The sequence below is a fragment of the Rosa chinensis genome, chromosome 5 (genome assembly GCF_002994745.2).
Source record: "Rosa chinensis cultivar Old Blush chromosome 5, RchiOBHm-V2, whole genome shotgun sequence".
Classification (NCBI taxonomy): Eukaryota; Viridiplantae; Streptophyta; class Magnoliopsida; order Rosales; family Rosaceae; genus Rosa; species Rosa chinensis.
In genome coordinates, this window is record NC_037092.1 from 18,658,872 (window position 1) to 18,675,477 (window position 16,606).

Below are 16,606 nucleotides of genomic sequence, written 5' to 3' on the forward strand. Positions count from 1 at the left end.
TACATTTGACAGTGCATTCGAGGTTTGTGTTGTTCTTGTAGAAGCTTCTTACTCTACAATCGGTACGAGTTGTTGAGCTAGTGTACAGTGTCCAGAATGCTGACCAGGACCAGGTGTAAGACTGCACAGTTCTGAAAGAGTGAAAAGACAGTGCATCCAAACTCCAAAGAAGGGCCCATCGTTCTGTTTGTGATCTTACAGGCTCGTACATCCTTCTCACTCTCTCAAAACCACCGAGCATCTTGAACCTCTCCCCAACGATAAGAGAAATCATCCACAATCACAAACCAACACCCAATCCTTCCCATTGTTCTTCCCGTCCACATCAAACCCACCATTCCACACCCCCTCACATCCACAAAAACAAACCCCTCTTCTTCATTTCATTTCTCCCTGGTCAACCTTTACCTCTGATCACTCCTCACTCTCATCTTCTTTCTACTTCAACAACAATGGCCTCTGCCTCCGCACCCACAACTCTCTCCCTCCTCCAATCCACAACCGCCTCCTCCACCTCCCGCGCCGCCCGCGCCTCCCCCTCCCATGTCTCCCTCCCCTCCTCCCTCAAACCCACCATCCGCCGGCTGGGTTTCGCAGCCGCCGACCCCCTCTTCGCCTTCCAAGTCGCCGCCAAAGTCAGGTCCTTTGGCTCCGGCAAGGCCGTCAGGGGCGTCGTGGCCATGGCCAAGAAGAGCGTTGGTGACTTGACCGAGGCTGATTTGAAGGGGAAGAAGGTGTTTGTGAGAGCTGACTTGAATGTGCCTTTGGATGATAACCAGAAGATTACTGATGATACTAGAATAAGGGCGGCTGTTCCTACTATTAAGTTTTTGATTGAGAAGGGGGCTAAAGTCATTCTTTCTAGCCATTTGGTATGTGGGTTCTCTGTTTTTGATCAACTTGTCAACTTGGATTGCTTTGTTTAGTAAATGTGGATTGTCAAGTAGTTGTCTTTCTTCTCTCTTTTATTGATTGAAGTCAGTGTTTTCAGAGAGACTGTTATGTGTAGTTTGAAAGAAAAGCTATGAGCTTTTGCTCTTGTTTTGAGCATTGAAGTGAATGTATGCCAGTTAGTGTTTTGATCTCTTTTATGACCTTTGATTGCTTGTCTGCTGAAATGGGTATTGTAAAGTAGTTGTCTTTCTCTGTTTAACTCATTTAGAATGCGGCTCAAGTCTGTGTTTTCAGATGTCAACAAGACTGCAATGTCTGTTTTGAAAATTTATGAGCTTTGTATTTGAAGCAATTGAAATGGTTGTATATCGTCCTGTATTTGTCACAGTTTGATTTTGGTCATAGTGGTCTACTTAGTTTGTCTAGATTATCTTGTGGCTCTGTTAAGTACAAATAGTTTGATTGCTTTTTGACTGCTAAAGAGTTTTCCTCTGTTGATTTTGGTCATAGTGGTGTATGATACAAGCTGAATCAATGTCACTGTTCATTTAATTTCAGGGACGACCAAAAGGTGTGACTCCAAAGTTTAGCTTGGCACCTCTTGTACCTCGGCTGTCTGAACTTCTTGGCCTTCAGGTAGACATTTATATCCTATTGAAAAATGGGAAAAAGAACTAAAAAGCAAAGTAACAATGATGAATAGGTGGTCATAGAAACACTGACATCTCCTTTTATTTGTATATAATAACTAAAACAGGTCGTGAAGGCTGAAGACTCTATTGGTCCAGAAGTAGAAAAGCTGGTGGCTTCACTTCCTGATGGTGGTGTCCTTCTTCTTGAAAATGTGAGGTTTTACAAAGAGGAGGAGAAGAACGATCCTGAGCATGCAAAGAAGCTCGCCTCTGTAGCTGATCTTTTTGTCAATGATGCATTCGGAACTGCACATAGAGCCCATGCTTCAACTGAGGGTGTAACAAAGTTCTTAAGGCCATCTGTAGCTGGTTTTCTTTTGCAGAAGGTGAGGGTTTATATTCTTGTTTCTGCTGTATCATTGACTTTCAGTTATCTACAGTGCTTTTTTAAGCCTTCGAGTAATTCTAATTTCGTAGTTTGAAGCCTGAATTATAATCATTAGCTGAAATGTTGTATTTAAATTAAAGTATGCAACTGGAGTTAGCATGGGCATGGACAGATTGCCACACTTGTATTTAAATTAAAGTATGTAACTGGAGTTAGCATGGGCATGGACAGATTGCCACACTTGCAGATGCTTCATACAGTACTATAATTGCTGATATCTGACTAACATAAAATGTTTTTTATTTTCTATGTGCTTTTAAATAAAAATGACGAAAGCATTACCTGTTCAATATTATCAACCCTTTGAATGCCACCCCGGCATCAATTTCTGGATTCAACGTTATTCACTTTGTTTTGTTGTTCTTTTAGGAGCTCGACTATCTTGTTGGAGCAGTATCAAACCCAAAAAAGCCATTTGCAGCCATTGTTGGTGGTTCGAAGGTCTCATCCAAGATTGGAGTGATCGAGTCGCTGTTAGAGAAGGTTGATTACTTAATTCTTGGTGGAGGAATGATCTTCACATTTTACAAGGCACAGGGTATCTCAGTGGGTTCATCTCTGGTGGAAGAGGATAAGCTAGAACTTGCTACATCACTCATTGCAAAGGCCAAGGCGAAGGGAGTGTCTCTTTTGCTACCCACTGATGTCGTAATTGCAGACAAATTTGCTCCTGATGCAAACAGCAAGGTTTATTTTCTTTAGCTAACATTTTCCAATTCTGTGCTTTTGATTTGCTCACCTACCATTTAATGCTCTATACCTTGTTGGAAACTAGCTGATTTTGGTTGATTGCATCTAATATTGAGTTTACATTTAAAAATAAACAGCGACAATAGTATTTTGCTATTCATTTATTTACTTCAATGGTACTTCATGAGAGAGTAACGAGCAACTGGTTTGGTCCTTGCAGATTGTTCCAGCTTCAAGCATCCCTGACGGGTGGATGGGATTGGATATTGGACCAGACTCTATTAAGACATTCAATGATGCACTTGATACCACTCAAACCATCATTTGGAACGGACCAATGGGAGTGTTTGAGTTTGACAAGTTTGCAGTAGGAACAGAGGTATGCAGTAGGGCTTTTGTTGGCATTCATTTCTGTACATAAACATGTTCACTACTTATATAGGTTCTTAGTAATGCCTATTGTCTGGATAGGGCTGACCTGATCAATCTCTTTCTCTACAGACAAGATAGAACTTTAACGTACTTATTTATATGCAACCAAAGTCTGGGCTGCCAAGTTTCCTGATTAACTTTAGTTTTTTCTTGTTATGTCCAAATTAACATTACCCAAATTACTGAATTACTTCTCGTGTGCATATCGAAGTGTGGATGCTGACTTTGAGTTTATACCTCTTGCTTGCAGGCTATTGCAAAGAAGCTTGCAGAGCTTAGTGGCAAGGGAGTGACAACCATCATCGGAGGTGGAGACTCAGTTGCGGCTGTGGAGAAAGTAGGAGTTGCTAGTGTGATGAGCCACATATCAACTGGCGGTGGTGCTAGTTTGGAGTTGTTGGAAGGCAAAGAACTTCCTGGTGTACTTGCTCTTGATGAAGCCGTTCCAGTTCCTGTGTAAGAACAATTTTTTTCTCTGTATTCTTTTCCCTGCCCACCATGTTGTTCTATTTGAGTACGTAAGCGAGAAATGGCATGTTGTAGTAGGAAGATTGGAGTTCAGTCTTGTAAATGTTCAATGTTGCCTTTTATAGAAGACCCAATATGTCTCGATATTCCTTGCATCCTACAAAAGTTTCCATAAGATTGTGGGGAGGGACAAAAACAGCCATTTTAACAATCTAATAAATTGGTCCTTTGCATTATTTATTTACAAATTTCTTATCGTTCTCGTCTGAATTTTTGCCATGCTGCTACAATGTTAGTCCGGAGTACAATCTCTCAAAAACAATGAGATTTGGTTGTTTCAAGTTTCAGATAGAATTCACAATTTATACTGGATTTTGTAATGGCTCTCTAATCATATGGGTAATTGATCTTGCAACCAAAAGCAAATGGCAGAACATTGGCGTTCAATTTCTTGTTTTTACTCTACCATTCATGACAACCATGTCATAGGTTAGATTATGAAGAGGAAAATGGAAGATTTTGAGAAAAAGGTTCATGTGTTGTGCAAATCCAGCCACAGAAATTAGAGGCCAGCATACATCTCTTTACAGCAACCTTTTTATGAGAGTTGCTACTTGCTACCAGTCCCCAGCTCTAATTCAAGTGGCTATCAGTGAAAGGTAGATCCTAAATACCAAAGACAGAGAAGATTAGGTGCAGACTACGCAAGGAATCCAAGGGCTTTCTAAAAGAAACTTCCTTTCTATTTCCCCCTACAGAAACATGAGTCAATAGATCCATATGACTTGATAACCTTTGAATCAAAATGTATAGATGTTCATGTTCTTCAACCATAATGATCAACAGCGAAATACAACCTATATCCATAAAAATGATCAATTATGGTGGAGATTTCGGAAAAACACTATATATCTTGCAAGTTGAAGGTTTTGTGATCTCGCTGATAGTATTTACTAAATTTTTGAGTTTTTATTTTTTTAAAGAAACTTAATTGATTCTGAAGTTTCAAGATTGTTATATCCATGATGATGATGAGCAGATGAAGTTTATTATCCATGGGAATTCGCAATAGTCGCTGCAAGATTCATCTATCCTCAAGCATGCCCCAGCTTTGCTTCATATGAAATACATGACTTGATGACGGCAAGATCCATGCACCATATGTTCTAGTAATTTCCACAGTTGTTTTTCTTTTTAGGCTTTTGACTGAACATATTTATTGAAAAGTTTCAGCAACAATACATCATATGGTTCATAACTTCATACCATCCACAACACAAGTCATCATCTGGAATTTAAGCAAGAAGATTCTTCTCAACTAAAGCACCTTGTTTTATACTCTTATAAATTCGCTTATTTAGCTTAGCCTAAGACTTAAGCATTATTAAAGGTCTAAGAGCTACTAACTTTAAATGGGTCTGGATTTGAAATAACATCTTCTTCTACTTATTCTTTATAGTTCAACAATTTGAGAAATATAATCCCTGCATGCACTATACTCATATTTTGCAATGCTAAACTATCATAAATATTAGTGTCAACTCGCCTGCTTATACTCCAAATTCATTGCTTGATTTTGAAGTTTAAAAATTATCAATTAAATTTTAAATATAAATAAAAAAGAAGTTATCTTTTTCGAGAGATATCGAACTTTAAAACAAATTTAGTAAAAACAAACCTCTAAGATTTAGAAAATCTTTTTCCCCCTTTGTTTTTTTGGTTCTATTTAGCTCATAATTGGAAATTACCCTTGGAAATTTGGAATCACTAAAGAATATGCCAAAACCATATACTGCCAGCCCAAGATTAATCAAATTTCTTCGTGCTGCCCAAGAATAGCAAAACTTGGGGCGCCCCCAAACAAAACTCTTACGTGTCGAATATCCCACTTCTTCTACCTCTATATAAACCCTACCCCCAACTCCTCCCCTTATTCTCCGATCACTCACTCTAAAACCCACCTAATTTTCTCTCATCTTCATCTCGGTAAGCTCTCAAAAATCCAATCTTTAACTGGATCTCTCAACTATTTCTCTAATCCCTGATCTGGGTATTGATCCTCTTGTGCTGTTTTGTATTGGGTCCAAGTTGTTTTTGTCTCAGATGGCGACCAAGAGGAGTGTGAGTACCTTGAAGGAGGCTGATTTGAAGGGCAAGAGGGTTTTCGTTAGGGTTGATCTCAATGTTCCTTTGGATGACGACTGTAAGATCACCGATGACACTAGAGTCCGAGCGGCTGTCCCCACCATCAAGTACTTGCTCGGCAATGGTGCCAAAGTCATCTTGGCTTCTCACTTGGTATTCCTTCACTCGTTTCACTCTTTTCGATGATCGGATATCTGGGTTTGTTTAGATCTTGTGGGTTTTGAGTAGTTTGATTTGCATGTGGATTTGTGATGGATTGCAGATCAGATTGTAGATCCTTATGTTTGGTTACTTGGTTCATATCGATTATCTGTGATTATATTTGCTTTGGTGCCCACGTGCTTCTATGGTTGATTTGTTGGTTTCAGAAGCTATTTTTATAGTATGTTGTGAGATCTTAGGTTATGTTGGATTGCGGTTTCATAGTTTCACGAATTTGGGATCCTTAAAATAAAGTGATCTGTCTTTAATTGCTTTAGCATGTTCCTACACTTGTGCTAGTAGCTTAAGTTTCTATTTAGCTGATTATGATTGTTCGTTTTTCTTTTTCTGTGCGGGTAAGATATGATACAGAACACCAGAACTTTCTAACTACTAAGATTAGTAGTAGATGAGGTCACTTCTTTTCCCTAGTTATTAATGAAATATGTCGTGTTTACAGGGACGTCCAAAGGGTGTCACTCCCAAGTACAGTTTGAAGCCTCTTGTGCCAAGACTGTCTGAGCTCCTTGGAGTGGAGGTCTGTTTTTTGACAATTTGGTTTTTATGGATCTTGCTCATGGGAAGCTTGATTTGCTTAATTTTTTCTTTCTTTTACAGGTTAAAATCGCTAATGATTGCGTCGGTGTGGAAGTTGAAAAGTTGGTTGCTGAGCTTCCAGAGGGAGGAGTTTTACTCCTTGAGAATGTCAGGTTCTACAAGGAGGAAGAGAAGAATGATCCCGAGTTTGCCAAGAAGCTTGCTTCACTTGCAGATGTCTATGTTAATGATGCTTTTGGCACTGCTCACAGGGCTCATGCATCCACAGAAGGAGTGGCGAAGTACTTGAAGCCTTCTGTTGCTGGATACCTTATGCAGAAGGTATGAACCCTTTAACTAATTATTGCACCCACTTAGTACTTCATTTCCCTACTTTTGATTATTACCCATCATCCTTACCCTTTCATGAATATTCTTTTATTCTTGTGGTGATCTCAGGAACTTGACTATCTTGTTGGTGCTGTGGCAAATCCCAAGAGACCATTTGCTGCTATTGTTGGTGGTTCGAAGGTGTCATCCAAGATTGGAGTCATAGAGTCCTTATTGGCGAAGGTTAACATTCTAGTGTTGGGTGGAGGAATGATCTTTACCTTTTATAAGGCTCAAGGGTATTCAGTTGGATCTTCCCTTGTTGAGGAAGACAAGCTAGATCTTGCAAAATCACTTATGGAGAAGGCAAAGGCCAAGGGAGTTTCTATTCTGCTCCCAACTGATGTGGTTATTGCTGATAAGTTTGCTGCTGATGCCAACAGCAAGGTCAGTACTTGCTAAATGTTTGATGTAGAGTTCTCTTTGTACTTCAATATTCTTATAGGATCTCAGAGCTTATATTTGACTGCAGGTGGTGCCAGCGTCTGCCATTCCAGATGGTTGGATGGGTTTGGATATCGGACCAGATTCCATCAAGACTTTCAATGAAGCTCTGGACACCACTAAGACTGTTATATGGAATGGACCTATGGGTGTGTTTGAGTTTGAAAAGTTTGCTGCTGGCACCGAGGTAAATAAAAGCTAAATAATTTTTTACAACAAATTTACATTCATTTCAAGTCTCCATTAGAAATGTCATAGTATATGCTGAAGATTTCTGATTCTTATATTTTAAATGTGTTCTTCTAAATAGGCGATTGCTAAGAAGCTTGCAGAGCTAAGTGGCAAGGGAGTTACAACTATCATTGGAGGTGGTGACTCTGTAGCTGCTGTGGAGAAGGTTGGCCTTGCTGACAAAATGAGCCACATTTCAACCGGAGGCGGTGCAAGCTTGGAGCTTCTTGAAGGGAAAACCCTCCCTGGAGTCCTTGCTCTTGACGATGCTTAAGCTGAATTTTTTCTAGTTGTTCATTTTGTGACTGATAGATGGTTGGTTTGTCAACCAGACTGGATCGAGTATAACAGAGCTGGACTTTGTAGAGGCTTAGCTTTATAGGGTAGATTTGAATAAGTGCTGTCATGAGTTACCGTTTTGCAATGCTTGGAATTGAATTGGATCTGTTTTGGTTGGCTCTGTTTTTGAACAATGTAATGATCCAAAGTGCACTAAGCATTCATGGTTTGGTATAAAATGTGATGTTTTTGGAGTGCAAATTTAAGTTTAGTGGATATTGCGGATGTTGATTTGTGTGATGAGCCAGGCAGCAAGCCGATCTCAACTAAATGAGGCGTTGATTGTCAATGTTACGATTTCTTGACCTGAATTTTATTACCGAAGGAAATTCCATGAATGAAAAAGCAGAAGCCGTAATCTCTACCCTCCATCCAAAGGATGAAAGCGCAGAGGTTTCTGCTGAGCTCTCCAATCAATGGTCGAGGGTTAACGTTACACCAATTCATCCTGGGACTTAATAGCTCCACTAGGTTCATTGATCAAAGAAAATAAATGAGGCCGAGTGATAGATGTGATATTCTTGCTGTGACAGCACTCCGAGCTAAGAGAAAAGAGTACCACCAAGAAAACATCAAATTAAGATTGAGGGCTACAGACTCCACCAGGAGACGCATAGGACAAAGCAAACTACATGGTTTACCCATCCCTAGTATCTATCTACTGGTAAAAACTTCATGGTTTTACCTTTTGGAATGTTTTTATTCTTGATAAAAAGATTCATCACAATGGAACTATTTTCATGGTTCTTGTTTTGTAGTTACAAAGATTAAACCCCTAGCCCGAAAATATTGTGCTCAAGAAGCTGAATACCAAGGAATTTCAGGGTTCTTGTTGTCATCTGTAGACTTCTTTTGAATAAACCGGCGTTCTTTTTCTTAGTTTGCTTGGCCGCCAGATTATGAGGTCAAGACTATTGATGCATGAACGACGAGCTAGCAATGAATCATCTGGTTCTCTAACAAAAAGGGGGGCAGAATCAAGACTAAAGAAAAGATGCCAGTTCACAATAAATTTGTAAGTTGTATCTGCCAAATTAACTAAATGATTGTTAAACTAAACAGCAATGTTTACTAAATGTACCGGTCGATCAAATTAACAGAAGTATGAATCTCTTTTCTTTTCGTGCTTCTAACTCATTCTGATGCCATTAGGAAAAAAAAAACGTAAAACGTAATTAAGCAGTCAAGAAGTGCATATATGGAGTGATAATTAAAGTGAGCAACACCAAAAAGGCAATAACATTATTCGTGATTCCTTTTTTTTTATGTATATATATTAGATTCGAAGGTCCAAAGGGGTTTGAATCGAGAGTATTCCAAGAACTTTGTGTCCAAGGCAAAAAATTGAAGGAAAGGAAAGTCCTTTGGGAGAAAGAAAACTTGCTAGTAATAAACAGACAATTCTCCCGACATGCAATAGGAAAATCCTCAAGAAAATCTAGGACCCTTTTTCTCTCTATATATATGCTATGTTTCAACCCTTTTAGTCATCAAGTCCTAAAAGACGTCCCGCTCAAGAAACCTTCCAAAACCCTTAAACCCGAAACCCTTCTAAACCTTTCAAACGCTTCTTTCATTCACTAGGATGGCAATGGAGAAGGTACTTGCTTCTGTGGGAGAGATGAGGCCAAAGACCAAGATTGTGTGCACACTGGGACCATCTTCCCGGTCAGTGGAGATGGCAGAGAAGCTTTTGAGGGCTGGCATGAACGTTGCTCGCTTCAACTTCTCTCACGGTAGTCATGAATATCATCAAGAAACTCTTGATCATCTAAGGACTGCCATGAACAACACGGGAATTCTCTGTGCTATCATGTTGGATACGAAGGTATAATTCAACAAGTCTTTAATTCACTCTAGCTCTTTGTTTGTATTCTCCTATTGATATTTGGGTAATAGTTTGTTCACATAACCAGTGCATGACTATTTGGTGTGAAAGTCATCTATTGCTGTCAAATTTGTATTTGAAAATCATGCCATTATGTTTTTCAAGTTCAATCAAGTAGTGCAGCTTTCATATTATCATATAGGCATAAATTTGGCTCTTATGGTGCTTATCTTAAATTTGGAGAAATTCAGGGGCACTGTAAATTTTTTGGGTTTATTATGAAGATGCTAAATTTGTTTACCGGTACCATTACAGGGTCCAGAAATTAGAACTGGGTTTCTGAAAGATGAGAAGGCCATTCATCTTCAACAAGGAAAAGAGATTACTATATCAACTGACTATACCATTCATGGTGATGAGAATATGATCTCTATGAGCTACAAGAAGTTGGCTGAGGATGTGAAGCCTCAAAGTGATATCTTGTGTGCTGATGGAACAATTACTTTGAAGGTTCTGGCATGTGACAAGGAGCGTGGTTTGGTACGTTGTCGATGTGAGAACACTGCAATTTTGGGTGAGAGGAAGAATGTCAATCTTCCTGGCGTTGTTGTTGATCTGCCAACTTTGACAGAGAAGGACAAAGTGGATATCTTGGAGTGGGGAGTTCCAAATAAGATTGACATGATTGCGCTCTCTTTTGTTAGGAAAGGCTCAGACCTTGTTGAGGTCAGAAATGTTTTGGGGGAGCATGCCAAGGATATAATACTCATGTCCAAGGTATTTAGAAATCTAAAGTTTGAATTATATCTGGCATGTTATGTTGTTGTAGCATGAATCAAAAACTGATCATGTTTCTTTGTTTTTTTCTTTTGAAGGTTGAGAATCAAGAAGGTGTTACCAATTTCGACGAAATACTAGCAAAATCAGATGCCTTCATGGTGGCGAGGGGTGACCTTGGAATGGAAATTCCAATTGAAAAGATATTCCTAGCTCAGAAACTGATGATTGCAAAGGCAAACAGACTAGGAAAGCCAGTGGTGACTGCTACTCAGATGCTAGAGTCCATGACCAGGTCTCCTCGTCCCACTCGAGCAGAAGCCACTGATGTTGCCAATGCTGTTCTTGATGGAACTGACTGTGTCATGCTCAGTGGCGAAACTGCAGCTGGAGACTATCCGGAAATAGCCGTTCAAACAATGGCCAAAATCTGTGTTTCTGCAGAACAGTCCATAAACTATAACGAACTTTTCAAGAAAATGGAAACCGAAGCAATGCCTATGAGCCCTCAAGAGAGTTTAGCCTCCTCGGCGGTGCACATGGCAACTTCCATCAGGGCAGCACTCATTTTGGTCCTGACCAGAGGAGGAACCACAGCAAAGCTTGTGGCTAAGTACAGGCCAAGCATGCCGATTTTGTCTGTGGTGGTTCCTCAGCTGACTACAGATTCTTTTGAGTGGTCATGCAGCGATGCAGCTCCTGCAAGGCACAGCCTTATTTATAGGGGTCTTGTGCCTCTTCTCAGCTCAGGGGTCATTAGAGCTTCTCAGGCTGAGTCCACTGAAGAGACTGTGCAGTCTGCGATTCAACATGCAAAGGCTAAAGGACTTTGCAAGCCTGGGGATTCAATCGTGGCTCTGCACCGAATGAATTGCATCGACGTGTGCAATGTTTTCCCTGTCATGTGATGATCCTTGGGGAAACTTCATCTGCCGCATCATAGTGTTTTTAGGTTAATCCTTTTTTTTTTTTTTTTGGCAGCATCCATGCCAATTTTGACTTTTAGGGTGTTTAATTATTGTTTTGTTGAGGTTTTTTGAGTGTTGAAATTTGAGGCTAGAACACATGAGATAATACATTTCAGCGATCTATGATTTTTACAGTTGTCTCTTTTTCTATTTAATCTTAACCAATATTTGCATACATTTAATTATTAACAGTTTACTGCATACAATATATATCTTCAAAATTAAGTCAGACGTGAAACTGTGAAAGGAAACTCAGAATCTGGCAAAGCCATAGCCAAATTCATATATAATTTATAATTGGACATTATATACTACTCCATTATTTGTAAGGATAAGAGATCAATAAAAGCATAGAATTGAGGTGACGGCTGATAGCTCGATCACCTTGTTCAGCGAAATAAATCTTCGTACGATTTTAGAGCTTATTACCACTAGAAATTGCATAGAAAATGAGGTGATCGAACACATGAGATGAGCAGTGATATATAGTCGTAGCCTGAGGAACGAACTTTCAAAATAGTTAGTCTCTTTTTTTAGGACCAAATTTAAAACCTTGAAAGCTAAAATAAATAGAAAAGTTTCGAAAACTTTTTGTTGATGATCTTTATAGTTTCTGTAAGTATAGTTAAAACTGACCCTTGATGCTCTTTGTTCTTTCCCTTCTTGTTTTACGCTTCTGGGTGGGTCTCCTTTGCAAGCCAAAAACAAAAAAACAAAAAAGATTCCAAAACAACATTAGACGATCGCGATGGGACTCGAACCCACAATCTCCCGCTCCGGAGGCGAGCGCCTTATCCATTAGGCCACGCGATCATCTTACGGCAATATTTCCACAAAATATCTTATAATGTTTTTTATTTCTTAATGCTTCAACAAGAGCAGTCGTGGTTCGTAAAGGTGTACTGACTACTGATGTAAGTATGTAAATACATTGGGCCATTGTAACAACTTTGATTTTTCACGAGGAACTCCCATTTTTGATCTTGTATCGGTAACAAATTCGCTTCTTCTTGATTATTGCTCCATTTTCGATTGTTAACACAATCATTCCGGGCTCCTTAGTCGTGAAAGAGTTTCGGATTGATCCCTCCTGCGCGCCGATCCTCCTGCTCCTTTGTACAATAATGCCATATGAACCCTCCTCTGTTGGGATAAATTCTTCCTTGTAGTTCACTTCCCAACCCGACACTAGAACTTCCCACATCAAAGTCATTCCTGCCTGTTGCACATACAAGAATACAACATAACTAATTGGTTGACAAAGTTCTAGGATTTATTATATAGCTTCTATGCTGCCTTAACTAGTGGACATACCTCTGGTGCTGGTATATGTATACTTTCTGATGATGATTGATTGATAAAGATCTCTGAGACAACATCTTCGCTAGAGAAATCGGGATCATTTTCCTTTCTGAGGCCACCATAATAAACTGGTAGTTCCTCTAAAGCTATGTACCTGCAATAAAGAAGCTTCAAAATTTGTTCAATAATTTCTAATAGCCCAATTATGAAAACCAATTGATGACATTGAAGGGATAAACGTTACTTGAGCAAGACGTCATTGACTCTGGAAGGCCGAGCGAAGATGAATTTGCCATTGGTTCTTGGGGTAAAAAAAGGTGATAGCAGAGCGCTAGCACTGAAGGCATAGTACCAAAAAGGAACATTGAGGAAGATCTACATGGAGAAATATAGTGTTCCATCAATGACTAGCACTACAGGGTAAACTAATACGAGCTAGCTAGTATTAATCTTGAATGGCTAGCATACATGGAACCTCCAATTCATAGTCTAAAGTGAATCAAAATAGGTTGTTAACACTAAATAATATTTTTGTGAATAGAAGATCTATAAATTAATGAAGCAAATCTTACATTTCTTGCAACGAGTTCAGGATAATTGTCCTGATGAAGAGCAAACACCTGCTTTATAGCATTTCGAAGCTCCTTCTTAGATGGACCAGGCATTTGATTGAGATCATTGATCATGAATATTGAGGACACACCACCAGGCTTAAAGTCGAGCTTCTGAATTGCTCTTTCCATTAGTTGAACTCTGGATCTTATAAACATGTTATGCTTCTCTTCAGTTCCCAGTACCTTGTTGTATAATTCTTCATTCCCAAGCAGCTTAAAGTTGCTGTAACAAACCGGGTGTCCCTCACGACCAACACCACCAATGCTACTTATGGAACTAAGGTCATCACCAAAGTTTTCGTCCAATATCGAATCGATGTTGTTCTCCTTCCTCCATTTGAGGGTATTCCTTAACATCTCAAAAGCATCGTTTACCTCAAACTCCTTGGCCCTCAAGAATTTCAATAATATGACATCAATGGCATTATCTTCTTTACTAGGCAATAAGGGTACTCCCCAAATTGCAATATCCTTATTGGTGTTGAACTCAACCTTCTTCTTTTTCTGTTCAGCTGTTTTCTCCTTTTGCTCATCTTCTTGCTTGTTTGGTTTTGCAGCTTCAACCTCCTCTACTTCGTTGGATGTTTCCTTCTCTTTCTTTATTCCATTCACAGCAATTTCTTCTCCTTTCTCTTTAGTCTCTATGTTTCTCTCTTCCTTCTCCTCAATCTCTTTTAATTTCTTTGAAAGTTCCTTCTCTTTCTCATTTTCTTTTGAAACATTTTCCTCTCCTACTTGATCCTTGTTTTCCTTTAACAACTTGTTTTCATGTATCGCAATTTCAATCTTCGATCTCAGCTCCGCCAATGACTTTTTCTCATGCTCTTTCAACTCTGAAAGGGAGTTCCTTTCTTCCCTTAATGATGACCATTTCTCAACTCTACCAGATTCAGAAGCACCTCCATTTCCAACCTCAACATTATCCTTTTGCTCTTCCAAACCCACCTCCTTTCCTGTTTCTGCTTTCAACTTATCATCCACCACAATCTCCCTTGGTTCTTCTTCAATCTTCTTCTTCTCCTCCTCCTTCACCTCCTCTTCAACTACACCCTTCTCCTTCTGGGCCTCTTCTAACTTTTGTTCTGTTCCCATGGATGAACTTTTCTCAACTTTGGTACATTTGGAAGCATCGCCCTTTTTAACCTCATCTTTCTTCTTTTCTCTTTGATCAGCTTCTTTTCCCTTCTTCTCCACCACAATCTCCCTTGGTTCCACTTCAATCTTCTTCATCTCCTCCTTCACCACCTCTTCAACCACACTCCTATCCTTCTGGGCCTCTTCTAACTTTTGTTCAGTTGCCATGGATGAACTTTTCTCAACTTTGGTACATTTGGAAGCATCGTCCTTTTCAACCTCATCTTTCTTCTTCTTCTCTGTTTGATCAGCTTCTTTTCCCTTCTTCTCCACCACAATCTCATTTGGTTCCGCTTCAATCTTCTTCTTCTCCTCCTTCACCAACTCTTCAATTACACCCTTCTCCTTTTGGTCTTCTTCTAACTTTTGTTCTGTTCCCATGGATGAACTTTTCTCAACTTTGGTGCATTTGGAAGCATCGCCCTTTTCAACCTCATCTTTCTTCTTCTCTGTTTTATCAGCTTCTTTTCCCTTCTTCTCGACAACAATCTCTGTTGGTTCCGCTTCACACTTCTTCTTCTCCTCCTTCACCACCTCTTCTACTACACCCCTATCCTTATGGCCCTCTTCTAACTTTTCTTTAGTTGCCATGGATGAACTTTTCTCAACTTTGGTGCATTTTGAAGCATCGTCCTTTTCAACCTCATCTTTCTTCTTCTCTGTTTGATCAGCTTCTTTTCCCTTCTTCTCCACCACAATCTCCCTTGGTTCCGTTTCAATCTTCTTCTTCTCCTCCTTCACCACCTCTTCAACTACATCCCTAATCTTCTGGCCCTCTTCTAACTTTTCTTCTGTTGCCATGGATGAACTTTTCTCAACTTTGGTACATTTGGAAGCATCGGCCTTTTCAACCTCATCATTTTTCTTCTCTGTTTGATTAGCTTCTTTTCCCTTGTTCTCCACCACAATCTCTTTGGTTTCAGCTTCATTCTTCTTCTTGTTCTCTTCAACCACTGCCTCTTCTATTATTACAGGCTCATTGGTCTTTATAGACTTGGCAGCTTCCCCTGCATCTTTGACATCCTTTATTGCATTACCCTTGTCTTTGATATGTTCTTCAGGATCAGCTACTTTATCCTTCTGAGGCTCTTTTAAATTTTCTCCCGTTGCCATGATTGAACTTTACCAGAAAAATTTAGAGCTCCAGGAATTTGAAGGAAAAGAATGTAAGGTAACTAAGGAATTGATATCTAAGACGATTGAAGCAAGAAGAAGATGAACAAAGATTTTGTTGCCTTGTTTTTCTCCCCTGTTTTCTCTGTTACTATTTTTTGTGGTAATTAAGCGGTTCTAAATGAGAGTTTGAAATTTCCTAGATCTACGTAGATTTCTCCGTAGATTTGACAAAGGTATCAAATTCCTAAATCTCAGTCTCTTTGACGAAAAAAGTGTTCAACCAACAGCTCTTTTCTTTTTTTCGTTTTCTTTTCTTACAAATTACAAAGTCAAAGAACTCTTTTCTATTTTTTTTCCTTCATTGAATAAAACACAGGTTGTCACAGTGGAAATCTTTACAAGAACCTTGCTCTATATATAACTGATCAAAGTATATAGCCAAAAAGATGGTGGACTAAAAACGGTTTTTAGGAAAGAGCTTGAATTAATGCTTTGCTTTTTTTATCTGTAACATTATAAGTCTCAAAAAAATTTAAGGCTGTAATATATAAGTGAATTTCTACAAGACGTTATTACGTACTAATACGGGAAATTATATAAACAGTGAATCATGTTGTTATCAGTAACATGTCTGAGGACGAGATTCACTTCTAGAAAAGAAAAAGGAGAGAACAAACACTTAGCCACCAACAGCTAACTACCTGATAAAAAAAAAAAACACTTAGCCACCAATGGATACACGGCTGTTTGGTTTAATGTTCTTTCTCTTCCTCTTCTTCACTGCAGGTAAGTTCTTCCTCGCTAATAATCTAGCTAGACCTTCGTGCATGCATGTGTCACTTTTAACGTAACTCGATCAAGATTAAGATTTCAGTGATAAAATGTAATTGAAGTTTCTTTTGGTGAATATTGTAGAAGATACAATGCTAATGGTTATGGCCAAGAAAGATCCTACTTACTGTCGACAACCATATAACTGTATACATACAAGCCGAACTTATTGCAGAAATAGTGAC

The 16,606-nt window shown here is 39.1% G+C and overlaps 4 protein-coding genes and 1 non-coding gene across 7 annotated transcripts; 3 read left to right on the forward strand and 2 right to left on the reverse strand.

Annotated features, from left to right (window-relative positions):
- Positions 1 to 194: 194 nt before the first annotated feature.
- On the forward strand, positions 195 to 3,804 carry LOC112165210 (phosphoglycerate kinase, cytosolic). Its single transcript, XM_024301660.2, has 6 exons — positions 195 to 872; positions 1,453 to 1,530; positions 1,652 to 1,912; positions 2,344 to 2,661; positions 2,885 to 3,043; positions 3,347 to 3,804. The coding sequence occupies exons 1-6, from the start codon at positions 453 to 455 to the stop codon at positions 3,554 to 3,556; spliced, it is 1,446 nt and encodes a 481-aa protein (XP_024157428.1). The 5' UTR covers positions 195 to 452; the 3' UTR covers positions 3,557 to 3,804.
- Positions 3,805 to 5,395: 1,591 nt separating this feature from the next.
- Positions 5,396 to 8,048, forward strand: LOC112164952 (phosphoglycerate kinase, cytosolic). Of its 2 annotated transcripts, none has more exons than XM_024301318.2 (7): positions 5,396 to 5,550; positions 5,653 to 5,862; positions 6,371 to 6,448; positions 6,529 to 6,789; positions 6,907 to 7,224; positions 7,310 to 7,468; positions 7,592 to 8,048. In XM_024301318.2, the coding sequence occupies exons 2-7, from the start codon at positions 5,668 to 5,670 to the stop codon at positions 7,784 to 7,786; spliced, it is 1,206 nt and encodes a 401-aa protein (XP_024157086.1). In that variant the 5' UTR covers positions 5,396 to 5,550; positions 5,653 to 5,667; the 3' UTR covers positions 7,787 to 8,048. The 2 variants fall into 2 exon arrangements, with proteins under 2 accessions (XP_024157086.1, XP_040362270.1); XM_040506336.1 differs by having other exon boundaries at positions 5,414 to 5,550; positions 5,668 to 5,862.
- Positions 8,049 to 8,201: 153 nt separating this feature from the next.
- On the forward strand, positions 8,202 to 11,482 carry LOC112164951 (pyruvate kinase, cytosolic isozyme). 2 transcript variants are annotated; one of them, XM_040506335.1, is made up of 5 exons: positions 8,202 to 8,515; positions 8,610 to 8,866; positions 9,140 to 9,679; positions 9,995 to 10,456; positions 10,555 to 11,482. In XM_040506335.1, exons 3-5 carry the CDS (start codon positions 9,437 to 9,439, stop codon positions 11,362 to 11,364), a joined length of 1,515 nt encoding a protein of 504 aa, XP_040362269.1. In that variant the 5' UTR covers positions 8,202 to 8,515; positions 8,610 to 8,866; positions 9,140 to 9,436; the 3' UTR covers positions 11,365 to 11,482. The 2 variants fall into 2 exon arrangements, with proteins under 2 accessions (XP_040362269.1, XP_024157085.1); XM_024301317.2 differs by having other exon boundaries at positions 9,436 to 9,679.
- Positions 11,417 to 15,713, reverse strand: LOC112165719 (patellin-4). Its single transcript, XM_024302343.2, has 4 exons — positions 13,299 to 15,713; positions 12,971 to 13,101; positions 12,739 to 12,880; positions 11,417 to 12,643 (listed from the first exon to the last, which is right to left on the reverse strand). The coding sequence occupies exons 1-4, from the start codon at positions 15,585 to 15,587 to the stop codon at positions 12,383 to 12,385; spliced, it is 2,823 nt and encodes a 940-aa protein (XP_024158111.1). The 5' UTR covers positions 15,588 to 15,713; the 3' UTR covers positions 11,417 to 12,382.
- On the reverse strand, positions 12,165 to 12,237 carry TRNAR-CCG. Its single transcript has one exon. It is a non-coding gene; the product is annotated as a tRNA-Arg (tRNA).
- Positions 15,714 to 16,606: the final 893 nt, after the last annotated feature.